This window comes from Phyllopteryx taeniolatus, chromosome 10 (assembly GCF_024500385.1).
Source record: "Phyllopteryx taeniolatus isolate TA_2022b chromosome 10, UOR_Ptae_1.2, whole genome shotgun sequence".
NCBI classification, from domain to species: Eukaryota; Metazoa; Chordata; class Actinopteri; order Syngnathiformes; family Syngnathidae; genus Phyllopteryx; species Phyllopteryx taeniolatus.
This window is the reverse complement of record NC_084511.1, coordinates 19393014-19414256: the sequence shown is the minus strand read 5'-3', so window position 1 is coordinate 19414256 and position 21243 is coordinate 19393014. Positions and strand designations below refer to the sequence as shown.

The 21243-nt window shown below is 42.8% G+C and overlaps 3 protein-coding genes across 10 annotated transcripts in view; 2 read left to right on the top strand and 1 right to left on the bottom strand.

The window, feature by feature from the left end:
* The window catches only part of si:ch211-26b3.4 (connector enhancer of kinase suppressor of ras 2), a 77829-nt gene extending 77223 nt beyond the window's left edge, over positions 1–606 (bottom strand). The window contains exon 1 of the mRNA XM_061788352.1: positions 470–606. The gene's annotated coding sequence lies outside the window, so the exon portion shown is untranslated. The remainder of the gene's footprint in view (positions 1–469) is intronic.
* Positions 602–10274, top strand: hdx (highly divergent homeobox). 3 transcript variants are annotated; one of them, XM_061788359.1, is made up of 11 exons: positions 602–723; positions 1381–1526; positions 2095–2241; positions 2352–3503; positions 3581–3631; positions 5721–5867; positions 8675–8873; positions 8961–9037; positions 9357–9455; positions 9588–9710; positions 9793–10274. In XM_061788359.1, exons 2-11 carry the CDS (start codon positions 1461–1463, stop codon positions 10048–10050), a joined length of 2319 nt encoding a protein of 772 aa, XP_061644343.1. In that variant the 5' UTR covers positions 602–723; positions 1381–1460; the 3' UTR covers positions 10051–10274. The 3 variants fall into 3 exon arrangements, with proteins under 3 accessions (XP_061644343.1, XP_061644344.1, XP_061644342.1); XM_061788360.1 differs by having other exon boundaries at positions 610–719; XM_061788358.1 differs by lacking the exon at positions 602–723 and adding an exon at positions 922–1046.
* Positions 10275–10420: 146 nt separating this feature from the next.
* rps6kal (ribosomal protein S6 kinase a, like) overlaps positions 10421–21243 on the top strand; it is a 33762-nt gene continuing 22939 nt past the window's right edge. For 4 of the 6 annotated variants that reach the window (XR_009790580.1, XM_061788366.1, XM_061788361.1 and 1 more), the window contains exons 1-10: positions 10421–11114; positions 13157–13216; positions 13301–13417; positions 13485–13566; positions 13666–13746; positions 18619–18698; positions 19255–19361; positions 19616–19653; positions 19975–20117; positions 20480–20550. Coding sequence is in view for 5 of the 6 variants with exons in the window: in XM_061788366.1 (XP_061644350.1) it covers positions 11088–11114; positions 13157–13216; positions 13301–13417; positions 13485–13566; positions 13666–13746; positions 18619–18698; positions 19255–19361; positions 19616–19653; positions 19975–20117; positions 20480–20550 (806 nt within the window). In the remaining variant the exon portion in view is untranslated. Of the gene's footprint in view, positions 11115–11245; positions 11267–11421; positions 11502–13156; positions 13217–13300; positions 13418–13484; positions 13567–13665; positions 13747–18618; positions 18699–19254; positions 19362–19615; positions 19654–19974; positions 20118–20479; positions 20551–21243 lie in introns of those variants that run through there. The other 2 variants (XM_061788362.1, XM_061788363.1) reach the window with 2 other exon arrangements.

Here is a 21243-nt window from a genome sequence, read left to right as displayed (position 1 = left end):
ATAAAGAGCCTTCATTTCCTTGTGCGACTCATCAGCGCCGCAATAATATACAGGGTGTCCACAGTCTTTTAACAAAACAAAAAGATTGCAAAAGCAATTAATGGAAAATTTTAGTAAGATTTGTCCTATGTTCTCAGTGGTTCTCAGTATTTAATCACAATGCATTTGTGTATTTCAGGTCACCTACTCAGTCCATTAGTTCGGGTTCTGTTAAATAAATCCCTAAAAAGTGTCTACTACTCAAGAAAAGGCACGTTTAGGTGTATTGAAATAAAATTGGATACAATAATGTGTGTGTGATATGTTTTATTAGTTGTTTTAGTTTAAATACTTTTCAAAAGAAAAGTAACACAGATATGTGAGATGTACCAACAACAAACAAACAGTAACGCATTGACGATTTTAGTGTGCACCAAACATTTGCACTGTCTTAAAAAAATACGATATTGTCAGTTTAGGAGGAACGAACCTAAGCGCGTGTGCTTCCGTGTTGTTCCAAGTCTTCCTTGCGAGGCTCCCTTCTCCACAAAGTCAACGAGAGGCGGGGCCCTCTCCGGATGTCACAACGATGATCTCGCGCTCCCATTGGCCCGCGTCCGTCGACACGTCACAATCATGATTAGAATTGATGATCGGACGGTCTGATTTCATTGTCTAGCAATGGAGACCGTGGGGAAGAAATCTGCTTGAATTTAGGACCTTCGTCTGAATTGGACACAGCAAGTATCGACATAATTTCTGTTTTTGCTTCAGTTGTTTTCCATTAGGTTTTTGTTCCTATCCACTCGAAACCAGGGTCAGCGGAATGGTAGCGGTGGGGCTCTGGAAATCTCGGTTTTAAAGGAAAACTTTAGCTGCAGCTGTCCTCTTAGGACAGCTATGCTAATGCTAGCTCGGTTCTGCTGTTCCAGACATGGCCGCTCGGGCCTGCAAGCTAACTACGTTTAAAGCTACTCTTCCAATGTGTCGCTCACCGGGATTGTTTGCTGTGTGCCTGTCAGTGGCAAAAAACAAAAAACTGGAGGTAGACGCTTGCGGAGTGGGAGGTATATTTCTCAATCCCCATGCTAATTATCTCTGTTACGGTTAACGATGCCGACTGTGGCTATGCGCACTGAGCCTGCCAAAGTACAGCCGCTGGATGCTTATTGGTCGTACGACAGTACATGTGATTTTCGTTTGTGTTAATCTGAAACCTCTTGAGATGGCTTTACAACGTTGATCACTACTTTTTGTTATTATTATACAATGAACAACTGCTTTGTTTTGTTCCCCTGATAGCTGGATGGATGTATACAACTTTTAATTTGAGGGGAAAACAATATTTACCTTTAGAATTAAACTTTAAAGTTCTCTGCTTTGCTTACATTTCCCCAACAGTTGGTCAGGTGCACTGAGACAGGATGTGGACAAGTGAGATGGTGACAACATAAAACCATGGATGTTTTGCTGTGATCAGCATGGCAGCTCCATTCCCCTCCAGTAGCAGCATGGATTCATGGCCACAGAGGCGTGGCCTCCAGACTGTGAGTATAATCATGCTTTTTGGCAAATATGTACTCCTAACCACCCCTCCCTCCACACTCACATACACACACAAAACGTTTTTTAAACAGATGCATTTTACAGAAACCACTAGGACCTACAGAAGTAAGAGAAGCCAATGTTTATAGTGTACTGCTATGGTTTTGGGCTCCTGTTATGTATGCTGCCTTGCTATATCACACTGTATTGACTGTCTGGGATAGCTGTATAGTGTTGATTGTTAACAACCCTGTCCGTCTTAGTAGAAAAAGCTGTGCCTTCTCAAACTGACGTCAAAATGGCTGCTGTAATCAAAATAAATTTTATTGGCCACATATGTTAAAAACACACAAGAATTTGTCTGCAGTCGTTGGAGTTTCTATAGCGCTACAGCAAACAAGTCTCTATAACCAAACAATGTAAGGTGTCTGGTAGTGTGGTCATACTATAAAATATAGAAATTGCCTGTTGACTACAAAGGTAATGGAGTACATGAAGCAGCAAAAGGGAATTGCCCATCAGTAAAATACTATATACTTTGTGAAATTACTGTTTGTGATTGCTTCTTAGATGAACCTGCGGTCAGTATTCACAGTGGAACAGCAGATGATCCTGGAGCGTTACTATGATAATGGGATGACCAATCAGAGCAAGGCTTGCTTCCAGTTAATACTGCAATGTGCTCAGGAGGCCAAACTTGACTTCAGCGTTGTGCGGGTAAGGATAACAAAATAATAAATTTTCTTCGAGTGTCTTCATTCAACTCAGTTAGTCTTTGCAATGTTCTTTTTTTAGTGTTACTGATCAAATTGTACCTTTCCCTATAGACATGGGTCGGTAACAAAAGACGGAAACTTGCCTCTAAGGGAGATCAGAATGGAGGCATGTCTCATCCCTTACCTAGTCATGGACTTGCTGGGGAACTGTTGTCCAATCACACACTAGCTGGAGGAGCTTTGTCCAATCATGGGCTGTCTGTAGCAGCATTGCTCCCAGCTGAAATCACTGCTGTGCGGAATATCCATACTCGTGCACACCTTCTCCCTACATCAACCTCCTTCCCCTCTTTCTCGTCATCATCTTCCTCTGCTTCTTCTCCCTCGCCTCTTAGGAGTGGGAACAACAACAACAATAATAACGACGTTATACACACAAGTATCTACTCCAACCCTCGCCTAGAGCCAAAACCCACAGGGCCCCTAAGGTCAGAATCTGATCTCTCAGCACTCCCTCCCTGCTCCTTAATCAGCCAAGCTGTGCAGCGCAGAACCAACTCTAGATCCTCGTCTCTTCACTCCAAGCTTGTGTCACTGTCTCAGAACCTGCCTTCCCTCACATCTGCCTCTGCATCTCTGGTCTACACTGCTGGAAGGGACATGAAGACAAGCTTGTCCCTCAAGGATGTAGGCTTGCCCGGAGGGGTACGAGGCCTACCTCCCAGCTGGACTCGACCATTTGGTACTGCACAGACTCAGCCATGGTCAGCTTGCCCTCAGTCCCAGGCTCAACTTCAGCCCAGAGCTGAGACCAATCCACAACAACCACCCGCTGCTCCACACAAGACCCGACTGTCCCTCCCACTCCAAAACTTGAATCCTACCTCAGAGCAGAAATCCTGCATCCAGCAGGTGTTCACCTTAGTAGAAAGAGGTGAAGGCAGCAGAATTAAACCTGGACTAGGTTCTACTCTAAAAGGCCCTGAGATGCAGAGGCCAGTTTCACGCACTTTGGATACCAGTCATAACTTTTCCATTGCAATGGAAACCGCAGATGAAGAAGATGAGTGGCAAAGGGAAGAAGAACTGGCAAATATGGCTGCTCAGAATAACATGCATCAGGAGCAGACGTCGTCTCTGGTAATAGGTAGCCACTCAATGAGCACGACCTGCTCCCAAAATCTGCTGCTTGATAGCAACTTAACTCATCAGGGCAGCTCCTCTTTCACACAAACCTCACTTTCTGGGGAAGCCAGCTCACAGGTAAGAGAGGTTTTAAGAACTCAACCATCTGAGTGAATTCAAAGCCACAGACTGATTGGGGTTTTCTTTGTTTACAGACTCCAGTCAGTGCTGCCACTTGGGTTATCAGCAACTCCAGAAAAAGAACAGTGAGTCCCGTTGTGCCAAATCCAGTGCCAGAGTGCAGCATACACTCAATGGACACTTCATTAGGTATACCTACATACTGTAGTTCCTCAAATAGTGGCCATAAATAATATAGTGCTAATATTGTTTAATATTTTTCCAAAAATTGAATGTAGGAATTTTGTACAAACCTGCAGCAGTGCTCAACATTTTCATTAGACCATTGTAATGTAAACCAGTGATTCCCAAGTGTGCCGTGGCACAATAATGTTCTGTGAGTTCTGTGGCAAATTATCCAATTTCACTGATATTATCAGAAAATTATTATTTGTCAATAACAAATATATTTTTGTTCACCTATCTATGCACGCAATGTGTAGTGGCAGGCAGAGGAAATACGTGCTCCTCTTGTAAGTACCAGTAAATTGAGACAAGATAATTAAAACATCCATCCATCCATTATCTGAGACGCTTATCCTCACAAGGGTCACGGGAGCGCTGGAGCCTATCCCAGCTATCATCGGGCAGTAGGCGAGGTACACCCTGAACTGGTTGCCAGCCAATCGGAGGGCACATATAAACAAACAACCATTTGCACTCACATTCACACCTACGGGCAATTTAGAGTCTTCAATTAACGTACCATGCATGTTTTTGGGATGTGAGAGGAAACCGAAGTACCCAGAGAAAACCCACACAGGTACAGGGAGAACATGCAAACTCCACACAGGCGGGGCCGGGGATTGAACCCCGGTCCTTAGAACTGTGAGGCAGACGCGCTAACCAGACGCCCACCGTGCTGCCGATAATTAAAACAATAATAATTTATTTTGGTATTCATACTTTGTGAGAAATTTTTGTTTGGTGGTGTGCAATGAGATTTGGGTGTCTTGAGTCAATAATGTTTGGAAAACCCTATGGTAGACAATGTAAGGTTTATGCCACAGCTGCCCAAAAATTAACAATACTGATATTTGTCCAAATTCTTGTTTATGTTTCTGTAGTGGTTAATTCATCAGGATGTAGACACCCTAACCCAAATGATAGTTTATAATACACTGTTTTGGGAGAAAAAAACAAATCAAAACATTATTTATTAGAATGTCTGATTTAGAGTTATTTCATAGCATTCCTGCACATAACATGTTTTACTGGTTGAATGTTATGCTTGATTCATTTCTGACTTCTCAGAGAAGCCCAGGCTAAAATTGGGTATAAAAAGGTGAATTCAGCTTGAAATTCCTCATTCGTGTTCAAAATTGTAAAATATCGAAATCTAAAAGAAATGGAAAAAGTCCGCATTAAAACGTTCATGCTGGATGGTCTCTTTATGACAGGGGTCTAATACATTTGTTAAGCACCACACAGAAAGGCTCCCAAATACCACTACAACCCTGCTGCAATTGATGCCTTTCCCTGTCTGCATTTCATTAGCCCCCCTGGCCACTATTTGTGAAAATGCAGTAATATAATGAGATCAAGCAAAGTCTAATAATTTTTTTCTTAAAGACAAAAATGCTCAAGTTTCATTGACTATGTATTACTTTTAAAAACGTGGTTGCAGTAGGGTAGAACTGCACCAACTTGTACTGAACTGTTGGTATTATTTTGATTCAGAGGAACAAACTACTCTAGTTGAAAGAGCTATTGGTAAGAAGTTCTACAAAATTCTTCACATCGCTGATGGTGTCAAGCAAACTGGATATTATCTTTTGTAAAGGCAGATTTTTTTTCTTTATACAGCTTTGCTTTGCAAGTTTAATTAACATGACCAGTGATGTGTGTGTTCAAGAAAAGGAAAAAAATAAAAATAAATAAAGAGTATAGTTGAGTTGATTATATATTCAAATTTATCATGAAGGGACATTTTCATGTTTTTTACTTTTACTACTTAACTCTGATCAAGAATTGAAAGTACTGCTCTGTGGTAATATTTGTGAACGGTAGCCACACTTTTTGCACAGAGATGTGTCAGATTTTTGTAAGTGCAATGGAGACAAAACTTTTTGCAATGTTGATTTCTTTAATTGTATCCTTGCTGACATTTTCTAGGCTTGTGTCTGGTTTCTAAATATAGATGGTGCTTATCATCTGTGCTCGTTGTGTGTTCAGTTGCAGGATCGAACCCAGTTCAGTGACGAGGATATCATTCAACTAAAGCGCTACTGGGACAGGGGCATGACCAGTCTGGGCTCAGTCTGCAGGGAAAAGATCACTGCTGCAGCAAACCAGCTCAATGTAGACACTGAAATAGTTAAGGTAAAAACTTCTCGGGGTAAAACTATCGTAATTTCTCATGTATAATGCGCATTCTTTCCCCCAAAAAATTGTCAAAGGTCAATAGTGCACATTATACATAGGTATAGGGGAAAATGGAAAAAAAAGTTTGATATTTTTTTATATTTTATAAATGTCCCCTCCTCGAGCCATCGCCTTAACATGGTGGAGGGGTTTGTGTGTCCCAATGATCCTAGGAGCTAAGTTGTCTGGGGCTTCACGCCCCTGGTAGGGTCACCCATGGCAAGTAGGTCCTAAGTGAGGGACCAGACAAAACATGGCTCCAAAAATCCCTATGATGAATAAAACAAATGGATATAAGTTTCCCTTGCCCAGAAGCAGGTCACCGGGGCCCCCCTCTGGAGCCAGGCCTGGAGGTGGGGCTCGAAGGCGAGCGCCTGGTGCCCATGGTGCCCGGCCGGGCATAGCCTGAAAGGGTAATGGTGGGTCCCCCTGCCCTTGGCCTGACCACCTGTTGGAGGGGCCATAGGGGTCGGGTGCAGTGTGAGCTGGGCGGTGGCCAAAGGCGGAGACCTTGGTGATCCGATCCCCGGCTACAGATGAGAGGGTAGCCTCGTTCTGCCTTCAGGTGGGGGATGTGTCCTGACTGTTGTTTGTGCCTATGCACCAAACAGCAGTTCAGAGTACCCACCCTTTTTGGAGTCCTTGGAGGGGGAACTGGAGAGCGCTCCCGCTGGGGACTCCATCGTTCTGCTGGGGGACTGCCCCCCCCGATCAGAACCCAAGTGTTGTTCTGTTATTGGACTTCCATGCTAACCGTGGATTGTCCATAAGGAACACCATGTTTGAGCATAAGGGTGTCCATACGTGCACTTGGCACCAGGCCACGCGGTTCGATGATCGACTTTGTGGTCGCATCATCGGACTTGCGGCCGCATGTCTTGGATACTCGGGTGAAGAGAGGGGCGGAACTGTCAACTGATCACCACCTGGTGGTGAGTTGGCTCCGATGGTGGGGGAAGATGCCGGACCGACCTGGCAGGCCCAAACGTATTGTGAGGGTCTGCTGGGAACATCTGGCATAATCCCCTGTCAGAAGGAGTTTCCACTCCCACCTCCGGCAGAACTTCACTCACCTCCCGGGGGAGGCGGAGGACATTGAGTCCAAGTGGACCATGTTCCGCGCCTCCATTGCTGAGGCGGTCGACCGGAGCTGTGGCCGTAAGGTAGTCGGTGCCTGTCATGGCGACAATCCCCAAACATGTTGGTGGACACCAGCGGTGAGGGATGCCGTCAAGCTGATGAAGGAGTCTTATTGGGCCTTTTTGGCCTGTGGGACTCCTGAGGCAGCTGATGGGTACCGGCTGGCCAAGCGGAATGCAGCTTTGGTGGTCGCTGAGGCAAAAACTCTGACATGGGAGGAGTTCAGTGGCGTCATAGAGAACGACTTCCGGACGGCTTCAAGGAAATTCTGGCGTCTCAGGAGGCGGGCTCTCCTGTCTCTGGGGCTGAGGTCACCGAGGTGGTTAAAAAGCTCCTCGGTGGCAAGGCCCAAGGGGTAGATGAGATTCGCCCGGAGTTCCTAAAGGCTCTGGATGTTGTGGGGCTGTTCTGGTTGACACGCCTCTGCAACATCACGTGGTCATCTGGGACAGTGCCTCTGGATTGGAAGACTGGGGTGGTAGTAAGGGGGAGCGGAGGGTGTGTTCCAACTACAGGGGGATCACATTCCTCAGCCTCCCTGGAAAGGTCTATTCAAGGGTGCTGGAGAGGAGGGTCCGTCAGGAAGTCGAATCTCAGATTCAGGAGGAGCAGTGTGGTTTTCGTCCTGGCCGTGGCACATTGGACCAGCTCTCCACCCTCGGCAGGGTCCTCAAGGGTGCATGGGAGTTCGCCCAACCAGTCTAGATGTGTTTTGTGGACTTTGAGAAGGCATTTTACCGTGTCCCTCGGGGTGTCCTGTGGGGGTCCTTCGAGAGTATGGGGTGCCGAACCCCCTGATGTGCTCTGTTCTGTCCCTGTACAACCAGTGTCAGAGTATGTTCCGCATTGCTGCCAGTAAGTCGGACTTGTTTCCGGTGAGGGTTGGACTCCGCCAAGGCTGCCCTTTGTCACCGATTCTGTTCATAACTTTTATGGACTGAATTTCTAGGCACAGCCGATGCGTAGAGGGGGTCTGCTTTGGTGGCCGCAGTATTGCATCTTTGCTTATTGCAGATTATGTGGTTGTTGGCTTCATCAAACCGTGATCTCCAACTCTCACTGAAGTGGTTCGCAGCAAAGTGTGAAGCAGCCGGGATGAGAATCAGCACCTCTATATCTGAGACAATGGTCCTCAGTCGGAAAAGGGTGGAGTGGCCTCTCTGGGTCAGGGATGAGATCCTGGAACGGGAGATCGACAGGCGGATCGATGCAGCGTCTGCAGTGATGCAGACTTTGTATCGATCCGTTGTGTTGTCTGGGCTTCCCTGAAAGTTTCAAAGCATGGCTGGTACTTGTGAGTTGTGACTGTTAGTAAATATAGATAAATCAGATCCTCAAGAACAATGGACTTTAACGCCACCTACAGGACACAGGTGTTCAGCCTTGTTGGACGTGGGTGCCAAGTGTACATTAGTTTAAAACTGTTAATGCAGTAGAGAACATGGTTTTGTGTAACGCATAATAGAACATATAAACTTATGTTTTAAGAGTGAGAGCATGAAATGCTTTTAAATTAAGCTATATTCAAATTATACTATGCTTGTATTCTATTGAACGTGACCTCACCTTTTTGTGCATACCTTAGTCACATGCCACTGTGTCTTTCATTTATACCTGGATGGCAGACATGGATCAGCAACAGACGAAGAAAGTACCGTCTCATGAGTATTGAAATACCCCCGCCTCAAGGTGGGCCTGCTGTATTCACAAACACAAGCTCACCCAGAGGTGAATCTCCGGTGGCGTTTAGCCCTGAAGATCGTCTCAGAACACCCGAACTCAGAGATGACTTAAATGATGGGGTATCTCTCTGCCTCTCAGAAGGTGTGGCCACTGATGCAACACTCGCATCATCGTTTACCTCTCTCTGAACTGTGCGACTCCGTGTTAATGCAGCACTCTCGCCTCCAGATAGCACCATTGACTCACACCATAGAGATGAAAATGGAACAGATGTGACTGGTGCTGCACCACTGGCTAATAATGTGGTATGTGTCTCCTTCTATAGTTCAGTGTTATTACATTTAGCCTCTTTAAAAATACTGTATTTATTAAATTATATAGCTTTGATATACATATGCAGTCTAAGTATGCTTTGTGACTCAGTTTAAATTTCTTACTCTAGTGTTCTTGTCTGTTATTTTTGTTGTTGTTGAACAATTCTATACAGTCATTATTATTATTCACTTCTGCAAAAATGTACTTAAGATACATATATAATATATAGTAATATTTTTAGTGCATAGTATTATAATCACACAATGTTTTGATGACTTGACTGTAACATTTAGTTGTTTTTCTTTATAGAAGATTGAAGTAATTGATGGGGATGAAGAGGAAGATGACAATGAGGGTGAAATAGTGCCCTTAGATCTAGAACAGATGCAAAGCCTGCTTGAATTCAAGGTAAGTACACATACAGTAAGACCTTGCATTAATGTGTGTCGTCATACGAGCCGATGAAAGTGTCTCTGAAGAATCCTTGTGCTGTCAACTGAAATCACTTATACTCAAGGTTTTTGTTTTGGAACCTTTCAGCATGAGGAAGTGCAGTTCTTGGAAAATGAGCTAGAGAACCAAAAACAAAAATATCTGGACCTTGCAAGCTTTACAAAGAGGCTGCTTAGCGCTGTTAGGAATAAAGATGTGGAGAAACAGCAGGTACATTCATCAGTATGTTTAATTTGAATAGCAACCTGAACTTGTTCAATGTTTGTTGAATAGTTTATCATTTTATGGTCAGGAACTCATTGCCAGTCTACCTCAGCCTTCGGACCAGGTGTGGGACATGACAAAGGACAGAGGAACTCTGCCTGATGTTGTGTCTGAAGACAAGTCCTCCAACTACCACATTACCATGACAACAAGCAGTGTTGAGCATATGCAGGAGCTAGCAAACGATGGTTCCCCACTGATGAACATTAAAGAAGACAGTTGCATTAAAGTTATTGGGCCCTCTGCATCAGAGGAGCAAATGCAAGGAGTGCAAGAACATGAGTGACTATTTTACATATACCAACTTCTGCACAAACAAATGTTTCCAGATGCTTCACAGAAACTTATTTTAAACAGCAGTCACTAGCATTACAAACACATGCTCTATGCCCAGTGCCTGTGGATTGAAGCTTCACTATGGCTATTTGGCTCACCCAATTCATTTTTATTGCATTTGATTCGCCTTGCTCTGGTCAGGTTTTGAGAAAAGAATAAATAACTACCAACTGACTTGTGACTGTTTCTCACTCATCAATAACTAAATTATTAAACTACAGCAACTTGAAGTATATACTGTATCATACAGTATAATGTGTATGGCACATGCCACTGTAGTGGAAAGAATCAGCATCACAACACTGACAATCAAGTCAAATTACAAGCATTGAGAAATGCTCTACATTATTCTGAGACCAATGGGAATATTTGTGGCCATGAGCTTTCTGTGCACAATTGAAAAGAGATGTGTCCTTTGCCTTTCACTGTTGGTGGGAGAGAAACAGCTGGAGTGCAAGTGGATGAGCTTTAAGCCTCTTATTTCTACCAGAACAAGAGATGGTCAGGCTCTTAACATTCAGCTTTACTGTAACTCTTGAAAGATCAGAGTCAGAGACATGGCTTGATGACAATAGTAAGATGATGAGATCATTTATTTTGCGTCAATCATTAAGAAGTTTGCCAAGCCTTTCCTTATTTATGTCGAGACCCGGTTCTCTGGCGTGGTGGGGGAAATCCTTAACTGAGTTGCGTCACAAATACGTCAATCACTCATTCACTGACCAGTCACCACAGTAGCCGCCATGTTCGCAGCTATGGCAGGGTAGCGGTACCGATGCAGAGCGCATGGTCACATCATTGACATCAAATACTCGCTGACCGACACCCAATCCCACCCGGATAGCAGTTCACAGCTAGCCAGGCACCTTCCCCCCCAACGACCGAGCAGAGCAGTCGGGATTCTACAGTGGGGGGAAACATGCACTTTGGAGCGGGGGTCTAGGTGGACTACGATGCCTTAGATTTAGAGAGGAATCCTGGCACAGCATGGAGATAAACAACGTCAGTAGTGAGGTGGGTTTGTGTATGTTTACTTGCTCAAGATTGTTTCGGCTTTTGTCACCGAGTTGCGGTAGCTTGCCCTGGTTAAAGGTTACGTTAAAATCGCGTCACGACTTGCGGCGCATCGCGATGCATGCTAATACGATGGCTAATGCTAACAGCTGGTGAGTTGTTTGTTTTTGTTGCACCGCCTGTCTTTATCACTTTCAAAACTGCCCCCCTCAGGGCTCTGAAGCCTAACAAATCCGAGAGGATGTCAGAGTCGTTTTACAATGATCCGCAGCTTCCGAGTGGCGTTTGTTGTCATATATACTTCTCAAGAGGAGTTTGCTGCTCTGCTAGCTTAGCGCATGTAGCATTAGCATGTAGTTAGTGTGCCGAGTGACAGTTCGCTATCAGGTAACTTTTTCTTCTCTATTATCGATGAAACAGACCTAATGGTGTTTTCATGTATTTACTGGGTAGCGTAACAGAAGTTAATACACAACCAAGTGCAGGATTGCCTGCAGCACAAGTGAAAAGATTGATGCTGTTGCATATAAACTTCCCGGTGTAATATTTGACCTTACATCGGAGGCACGCCACCCGCTTGCGTATGCTGGTCATTGTCATCATAATTAGAAAAATAAGTGTCATTTAACCCCTACGTGGCGTTCTATCAATCAGTTTCAAGCTACTTTTGAAACTGTGGAGCGACTTAATTCGATTTTTTTTTAAAAGTGCAGACAGCCAGGCATAACACCACCAGAAACATCGTACACTTGTGTCTGTAGCAGTCTATTGTTATAAAGCATATTTCAGTATAGTCTTTAGATTTAAATATAAGCCTGTCTGTTGACGCACCTTGGACAACATGGAATGTGTGAAATTATTTAATGTTAGATGTATATATCTTACTACAAATAATACTGTGAGCTACCTCTGGATGAGGCACATCGACAGAAGACTAAAGTACTGAAGTAAACATCTAGATTAGCCACTTCAACTGGAGTAGCCTTTTAATCCACTTTGCATCTGTGTTTGTACCCTGGAAGACATTTAAACAAAGCCTTGTTCAAAGAGCATTCGTTCTTTTTTAAATGATCAATTGCATGTTTGAGAATGGCAGAAAAAAGGCCTGCCATGCTGCAAGTGTAGGCTGTGCTCTTGTTACAAGCTGTGATGAGCCACAGCAGAGGTGGGAGTGAAGATGCATGTGTGAATGATGTCCTGGCATTAGCTGTAGCCAGCATGTCACACCTCAGACCTCACAGATGCCCCAAGGCTTGCATTTTGATAGCGCTGAGTTCTTTCATCTTTTATATTTTAAAAGTTAATGGTGTTACAGCTTTCTGTAGCTCAGTGGTATTGGAAGGTGATTTGTTGGCCTTGGTTCTGTAGATGTGAGTGAGAGTATGTCAGTGGCTCCACCCACTGAGTGGGCTTGCATAGTGCTATGACTCATCCCCTCTCTTCAGAGGCTTGATGGAATTCAACACACACAAACACACCATATTGAATACATCATGCTTTGCTTCATAAACGAAACCTCTGCAGCACCGGACTCTGTTATTCATCAAATTTACATGCAAATATAAATTTTTCTGTGAATTTGCCCTTTCTGTGATTAAAATTGTTAATTTCTATTCAATTGGCTGAGGAAAACAAAACACGGTTCTTTATTGTCATAAGTAACAATCTCATTGTTACTACCATGAATAAGGGGGACATAAAATGAAAGACGCTAGTTGCCCAATGCATAACAAGAGCCATTCAGACATGTTGTGCCTGAACTGGTCTAGGATTATAGACCACTAATAACATGAGAGCTATGCTACTGCATTACACTTTTAGAGCATTGATTCCATGTTTGTTAACAAACATAACGACATGCATGCTGGTGAAAGTGCTCTGTTATTGCATGTGACTCATCGTTTTCATCTGTTGATTTGTTCATCATTCATGTGGGCGTCCAGGAGCTGCAATCCTGTTCAATTGAACGCTTGCATGCACAAGATTTCCTCAGGTTTTGCTTTTTACGACTCCTATGATGTAATTGTTTTTTGTGGCTGCAGGTCAATGGGCATCAGATCATGGATGAACCCATGGAGGAGGGCGAGTGTTACACGCACTGTGTAAGTAACGTCTGACATCTCAATGCTTGTAGACTGCATACAGTATGTGTGCTGGGTCTTGGTCACTTGTTCATGTTTGTGCAGGATGAGGGGACATACAAGGAGATTCCTATCACTCACCACGTGAAAGAGGGCTGTGAAAAAGCAGATCCATCGCAGTTTGAACTCCTCAAGGTCCTAGGTCAGGGGTCTTTTGGGAAGGTGAGAAGACACCAAATGAAATTGATCTCTCTCTGTCTATCATACTAAATTGTTGTTCCCCCACCAGGTATTTCTGGTAAGAAAAATTGTGGGTCCAGATGCCAGTCAGTTATATGCAATGAAAGTTTTAAAAAAAGCATCATTGAAAGGTAAGGTGACTTTTCACACAAAAAAAAAATCACAGCACAGTGTGTTCTGTCACCATTGCTAATTTTAATCCATTACTGCACTCCCGTATTCTTGTTCAGTTAGGGACAGAGTTCGCACCAAGATGGAGAGAGACATCTTGGTAGAGGTCAATCATCCCTTCATAGTGAAATTGCACTATGGTAAGGAAATGTGGAACAACCAAGTATGTTCACTTATTACATCTCACAACCAAGCCTTAATATAAGTACTTAAACAAATGTGCTGTGATGCAAATCTTTCATACTGGAACCGTTCAAGGAACCCTTACTATTCAACGACGGCGTATTAGGGTCCCCTAGTGAGAGAGAAAAAAATCTGAGATGTGATATGAAGTCGTCATGATGGCATTTAAAGTAGATAGGACATGATTTAAAGTCGTCGTGATGAGATTAAAGTTATCATGATTAGATCTAAAGTCATCGTGAAGCGGTATAAAGTCGTCACGTTGTGTTATAAAGTCATCTAGATGAAATTTAAAGTAGTCATGATGAGATTTAAAGTCAACAATTAGTTGACATATAACGTCAACAATTGGCGACCGGTCTTCATGTGGGACTCAGTTGCTACTGCAAGATGCAGCCATCCATCCATCCATTTTCTACCGCTTATCCGAAGTCGGGTCGCGGGTGCAGTAGCTTTAGCAGGGACGCCCAGACTTCCCTCTTCCCAGCCACTTCATCCAGCTCTTCCAGGGGGATCCCGAGGCGTTCCCAGACCAGCCGAAGGATGTAGTCCCCGGTGTCTCCTCCCGGTGGGACGTGCCCGCAACACCTCACCAGGGAGGCATCCGAATCAGATGCCCCAGCCACCTCATGTGGCTCCTCTCGTACTCGGAGGAGCAGCGGCTCTACTCTGAGATCCTCCCGGATGACCGAGCTTCTCACCCTATCTCTAAGGGAGAGCCCGGACACCCTGCGGAGGAAACTCATTTCGGCCGCTTGTATCCGGGATTTTGTGACCATAGGTGAGGGTAGGAACATAGATAGACCGGTAAATCGAGAGCTTCGCCTTTTGGCTTAGCTCCTTCTTTACCACAACGGATCGATACAAAGTCCGCATCACTGCACCGATCCGCCTGTCGATCTCCCGTTCCATTCTTGCCTCACTCGTGAACAAGACCCTAAGATACTTGAACTCCTTCACTTGGGGTAGGATCTCATAACCCGACCTGGAGAGGGCACGCCACCCTTTTCCGACTGAGGACCATGGTCTCAGATTTGGAGGTGCTGATTCTCATCCCAGCCACTTTACACTCAGCTGCGAACTGCTCCAGTGAGAGTTGGAGATCACGGCTTGATGAAGCCAACAGAACCACATCATTACCAGCTGACTCTGGGTGAGAGGTGGGGTACACCCTGAACTGGTCGCCAGCCAATCGCAGGGCACATACAGCGGCTGAAATATTTATTCAACACGTCACCATTTTTCTCACTAAATATAATTCCAAATGTGCTATTGACCTGAACATTTCACCAGATGTTGGGAACAACCCAAGTAAACCATACATACAAAGAAAGTAGAACAAATAAGATCAGAAATTAAGTTGTGTGTAAAAATGTGAAATGACACAGGGAAAAAGTATTGCACACATGAAGAAAGGGAGCTGTAAAAAGGCATGGAAAGCCACGACAACACCTAAAGTCTATCAATAATCAAACAGCAATCGAGCCCCTTGTGTGTGCAAATGAATATAAGCTGGTTCAGTCCTAATTGATGGCCTACAAAAAGGTCTCATTGCCAAGGTGTGAGTCAAGACACATCTCATGATGGGTAAGAGCAGAGAGCTGTCTCAAGACCATCGCAAACTAATTGTTGCAAAACATAACGAGGGCATTGGTTACAAGTGCATATCTAAGCTTCTGAACATTCCAGTGAGCACGGTTGGGGCCATAATGCGTAAGTGGAAAGCCAATCATACCACCATAAATTTGCCTCGATCAGATGCTCCTCGCAAGATTTCTGACAGAGGAGTGCAAAGAATAAACAGAAGAGTTGTCCAAGAGCCAGGGACCACCTTTGGAGAGCCTCAAAAAGACCTGGAATTAGCGCGTAATGTTGTGAGTAATGTACTCCGCCGCCATGGCCTGTATGTACGCTCACCACGCAAGACCCCCTTGCTGAAAAAAAAGCATGCCAAAGCTCATTTAAAGTTTGCTGAACAACATTTGGAAAAGGCAGTTAAATACTGGGAGAATATAGTCTGGTCGGATGACAGCAAAGTTGAACTGTTTGGATGCCACAATACACACCACCTTTGGAGGACAAATGGCACTGCACATCACCCTAAAAACACCATACCAACAGTGAAGTTCGGAGGTGGGAACATGATGGTGTGAGACTGCTTTTCAGCAAATGTTGCTGGTAAACTTCACACTATTGAAGGAAGGATGAATGGGCAAATGTACAGAGACATTCTTGACAAAAATATGCTGCCATGTATGAGGATGATGAAAATGAAACGAGGCTGGACATTTCAGCAGGATAATGATCCAAAACATTGTTTTCCGCCAAGGAAACTCTCAATTGGTTTCAAATAAAAGAAAAAAACAAACAAACAAACAAAGCTACTAGAATGGCCCAGCCAATCACCTGACTTGAATCAAATAAAAAATCTGGAAAGAACAGAAAACTCTAGGTCCATAAAAGAAGCTCACGGAACCTGAGAACCAGATTTGAAGACTGCTGGTGTGGAGAAATGGGCCAAAATCACACAAGAGTAATGCATGCGACTAGTTTCCCCATACAGTTTCTCCATACTTGTGGCTTTCATTGCAAACAAAAGCTTTTGTACAAAGTATTAAATAAATACCAGTTGGCGTGTTCAATACTTTTTCCCTGTGTCATTTCACATTATTACCGTATTTTCCGGACTATAAGTCGCTCCGGAGTAAAAGTCGCACCAGCCAAAAAATGCATAATAAAGAAGGAAAAAACATGTATAAGTCACATTGGTGTACAAATCGCATTTTGGGTGGAAATTTATTTGATAAAATCAAACACCAAGAACAGACATTTATTCTTGAAAGGCAATTTAAATAAAAATAGAATAGAGACTAACAGGCTGAATAGGTGTACGGTATGCTAACGTAACACATTCAGCTAACGTTAAATGATGCATAAACAACAAACTGAGAACGTGCCTGGTATGTTAACGTAACATATTAAGTTATTCAGATAACTATAGCATAAAGAACATGCTAACAAGTTTACCAAACCATCAGTGTCACTCCAAATCACTAAATCCAATGAAATCTTCATCCTCTGTGTCACTTCTAAACAACTCCGCCAACTCCGGAGGTAGACGACGCGCCGCTTCCTCTTCTACGTCGCTTTCGTCAGACTCCTTGTCAGTTGCAGGTACAAATACACAGGCCTAGAGCGCCCTCTTGCGGTTGTCAGTGTGAAAATAACGTGAAATTATATAATAATGTGTTAATAATTTAACATATAAATCGCTCCAGAATATAAATCGCACCCACGGCCAAACTATGAAAAAAACTGTGACTTGTAGTCCGAAAAATACGGTACACACAACTTAATTTCTGAGTTTATTTGTTCTACTTTCTTTTTATGTATGGATTACTTGGGTTGTTCCCAACATCTGGTGATTTTTTTTCATGTCAATAGCACCTTTAGAAATATATTTAATGAGAAAAATGGTGACGTGTTAAATGCTTATTTCAGACGCTGTATAGACAAACAACCGTTCGCACTCAAATTTACACCTATGTGCAATTTAGGGTCTTCAATTAACCTACCATGCATGTTTTTGAGATGTGGGAGGAAACCGGAGTACCTGGAGAAGAGCCACACAGTCACGGGAAGAACATGAAAACTCCACACAGCCAAGGCCGGATTTGTAACCGGGTCCTCAGAACTGTGAGGTGGCTGTGCTAACCAGTCGTCCACCGTGCCGCCTAAAATGTATTTCCCCCCACTATATTTAAGCTCCCTATTAAGCCAACCTTCAATTATGTAAATTCCTGGTTTATTCTCTTTTATTCCCCTAATTTTCTGTTAATTCTCATGGAATGTTTCCAAGTTTTAAAGACTTTGCCACTTTTTGTTGATCTATCCAATGTAATCACAATAAAATACATTCATGTTCGTGGTTGTAACATGACCAAATGTGGATAACTTCAAAGGGTATGCATAGTTTTGCAAGCCACTGTATATAAATATATACCTATATGAATATAAAGAAGTGTTGTCTGTTTCCAAATTGTATGACTTTTAGAACTCTAAAATTGTTTTTTTCTATTCTATTGTACAGTATATCATACACTATATTGCACAGTATTTGCTCACCTGCCTTGACTCGCATATGATTTTAAGTGTTATCCCATTCTAAATCCATATGGTTTAATATGATGTTGGTCTACCGTTTGCAGCTGTAACAGCTTCAACTCTAGTGGGAAAGCTTTCAACAAGGTTTAGGAGTGAGTTTATGTGAATTTTTGACCATTCTTCCTGGAGCATATTTGTGAGGTCACGCTGATGTTGGAAGAGAAGACCTTGCTCACTGTCCACTTGAAATCAACCCAAAGGTGTTCTTTCAGGTTGAGGACAGGATTCTGTGCAGGCCAGTCAAGTTCATCCATACCAAAGTTTCTCATCCATGTCTTTGTGGACCTTCCTTTGTACACTGGCGCACAGACATGTTGGAACATGTTTGACCGTCCAAATTCTCTTGGTATGTTGAAGCATTCATAGTTCCTTTCACTGGAGGTCAGGTGCTAATATTTTGGACATTTCCAACTTTGTGGAAACAGTTTGGAGATGGCCACTTCCTGTTCCAACATGACTGTGCCTCAGTGTACAAATCAAGGTTCATAAAGACATGGATGAGAGATATTAAACCCTATGGATTAGGAATGGGATGTCACTTAAATTCATATGAGTCAAGGTCATACTGAGGTTTTTGTTATTGAGCATGTGTGTGCTGTGCATCTCGTGTAAATTAATAGTTAAATGGTGTGCTAGTGCTTTACACCGTTTTCTTGCCTCTGCAGCCTTTCAGACGGAAGGGAAACTGTATTTAATACTGGACTTTCTCAGGGGAGGAGATGTATTCACACGCTTATCCAAAGAGGTAAGCGTATGTCCTGTTGCCCAACATTTAATTGTGCTTTAAGCGCTCCCATCTATTTTCATTTTTCTGTTTGAAAAGCAATGAGAAAATGACACACGAAACCAGCATACATTTAATATTCATCAGTGTTTGAATGATTTCTTGCAAGTATAGGCTCTGCCAGGTCATGTCCCTTCTGTTTGTGTTCACATTTAATCTTATTACGAATGGAATTCCTCATGGAAACACAAGTGCTTTCAAGTATATTAATTGCTTTTCAGTTTGGCTGTAGCCCTGATCAATTCCTTTCAAAGGTTTTCACGATGGAAACTCAATGTAATGTGCGGTTATTCTTTTTAGATTTTAGACAGAGATTTTTAAAAACATGTCTCAGAAACAAAGAAATGGCTTCCGGCAATGCCAAATCAACAGCATACAGTATCGAGTTACCTTCTTGAAATGTTCAGTGTGTGACAATAATCCTCTTTCCTCCCTCTGGTGGTAGTTTCTGATGTCTTTAAGCCACAGAATTTTCCTCATCTGAGTTCAGAGAGTAAATCTGTCCAGTTCTTAACAGGTTATGTTTACAGAGGAAGATGTGAAATTCTACCTTGCAGAGCTGGCCCTGGCCCTAGACCACCTGCACAACTTGGGCATAGTTTACAGAGATCTCAAGCCAGAGAAGTATGAGACCTAGCCTTCACCTTTGAACGTGCACACCCAAACTCCAAACACTAACCATAACCCCCTTAGTCCATAAAGCTTTACACACTAGTATTTTTTTGTTGCTTCATAACCTCAAGCCCCACAATACAAGTGTAAAATTTGCACAAAACCGTCAACTTCAATAAAACTGATGCTTTTAAATCTTTTCATGGTGTTATAGTAAGAATATTCTGAAGCTTTCCATTGTAAAAATGTGCTCCTTTCCCCCCCAGTATCTTACTTGACGAAGCTGGACATGTAAAGTTAACAGGTATGTTTTCTACACTGTGTAGTCATATATCATAACCTATTCCCCTGTGAATTTAGTAGGATGTCATACAAAAAGTAACTGTGTGTGTTTGGTTAAAAATATTTTTTTTTGCAGTACTCAAACGTTTTCAATCAAAATGTTCAAAATCTAATACAGTGCTTTGTCCCCCCCCCCCCTCCCCCCTTCTAAAACTATATCGTTGATGTTCATGAAAAGAAACATTTACAACTTGTATGTTTTTATCTGTCCTGCAACTCCTGGATGGGACTGTCATGTTTTTGTTTGTCCAGATGAGACATAATCGGATGTCATTGTGTACAGACTTTGGCCTGAGCAAAGAGTCAGTGGATGCTGATAAGAAGGCATATTCTTTCTGTGGTACGGTGGAGTATATGGCCCCTGAGGTGGTCAACAGGAGAGGACACACACAGAGTGCTGACTGGTGGTCGCTGGGTGTGCTAATGGTATGCGGGTTCTCTCAATACTCAGACATAAGCTCATCATCTTTAACTAGACCAAGGTTTCAAAAACATTTTCGAGTTTGAAAATGAGTTCCTTCCCACGGCCCCAAAATAGGTAATTTATTGCCATAGCATCAACATATCCATGATTAGTGAAAAAGAACACAACATAAGATAATTTCTTATAACAAACATGACTAACAAAGTTCCCTTCAAGAAAGTGTGTGCCTGCTGGAAAACCAATAAAATCGCTCTTCTACCTTTAAAAAAAAAAAAAAAAAAAAAAGACACGGTTTGCAGACAGTTATTTTCACTGAGTTATTATATATTTATTGTATTACTTCTCCTGTCTCATATGTTTGCAGTTTGAGATGCTAACAGGGACATTACCATTCCAAGGGAAAGACCGCAATGAGACCATGAACATGATTCTCAAGTGAGTTACACAGTAATGCCACTCGAAAACAGATGACAAGTGATTTGTATTTAGTGTTCCCACCACAAGTGTTGTTACGTTTTCCACTGGATACTAAGTCATAAACAAGTGATCAGGCATTGATCCTGAATGTCTGAGCGTCCACAAATGCTCGCTTTTTCCAAACACACATCCAGTAATGTAGTGATACTAGAGAGAACGCCAGACTCCTTATTGCTCATGGGAGGAAAGTCAGCTTTGCCTCAACTTTGATATTACAGATGCACTTCAGCAAGCACACAAAGGACATCTTTGAAGGCAGAGGAAGAATCTATTTTTATTTTTTTAACATATATATATTTTTTTAAATCAAAGTACAGTAACTAGCAGCCATCTTCTTCTTTTCCTTTTGGCTTGTCCTGTTATACTGCTCTGAAAACAAAAAATGTTTGGAAGTTGGTTTTACATGATCAGGAATTTTGGGGCCGATCAGCGAGTTTAAAAAGGATGAAACAATGTGTCTATTTAAATGACTTGTTCATTGACTGTATTTACTTGTGTACTGTATACTGAGTATCTTCAAAAGTATTCTCTAGTCCAGTGATTCCCAACCAGTGTGCCGTGAGCGCTCTTCGGGTGTGCCGTGAGAAATTATCAAATTTTACTTAACTGCTTTTATTTACAAGAAATAATGTATCTTTGTCAATTTATTTA

Coding starts and splice junctions, on each gene's coding strand:
- hdx (XM_061788359.1), top strand. CDS start 1,461: ATGGCAGCTCCATTCCCCTCCAGTAGCAGCATGGATTCATGGCCACAG. Junction 3,504..3,580: donor CTGGGGAAGCCAGCTCACAG/GTAAGAGAGGTT, acceptor CTTTGTTTACAG/ACTCCAGTCAGTGCTGCCAC. Junction 3,632..5,720: donor GCAACTCCAGAAAAAGAACA/GTGAGTCCCGTT, acceptor TTGTGTGTTCAG/TTGCAGGATCGAACCCAGTT.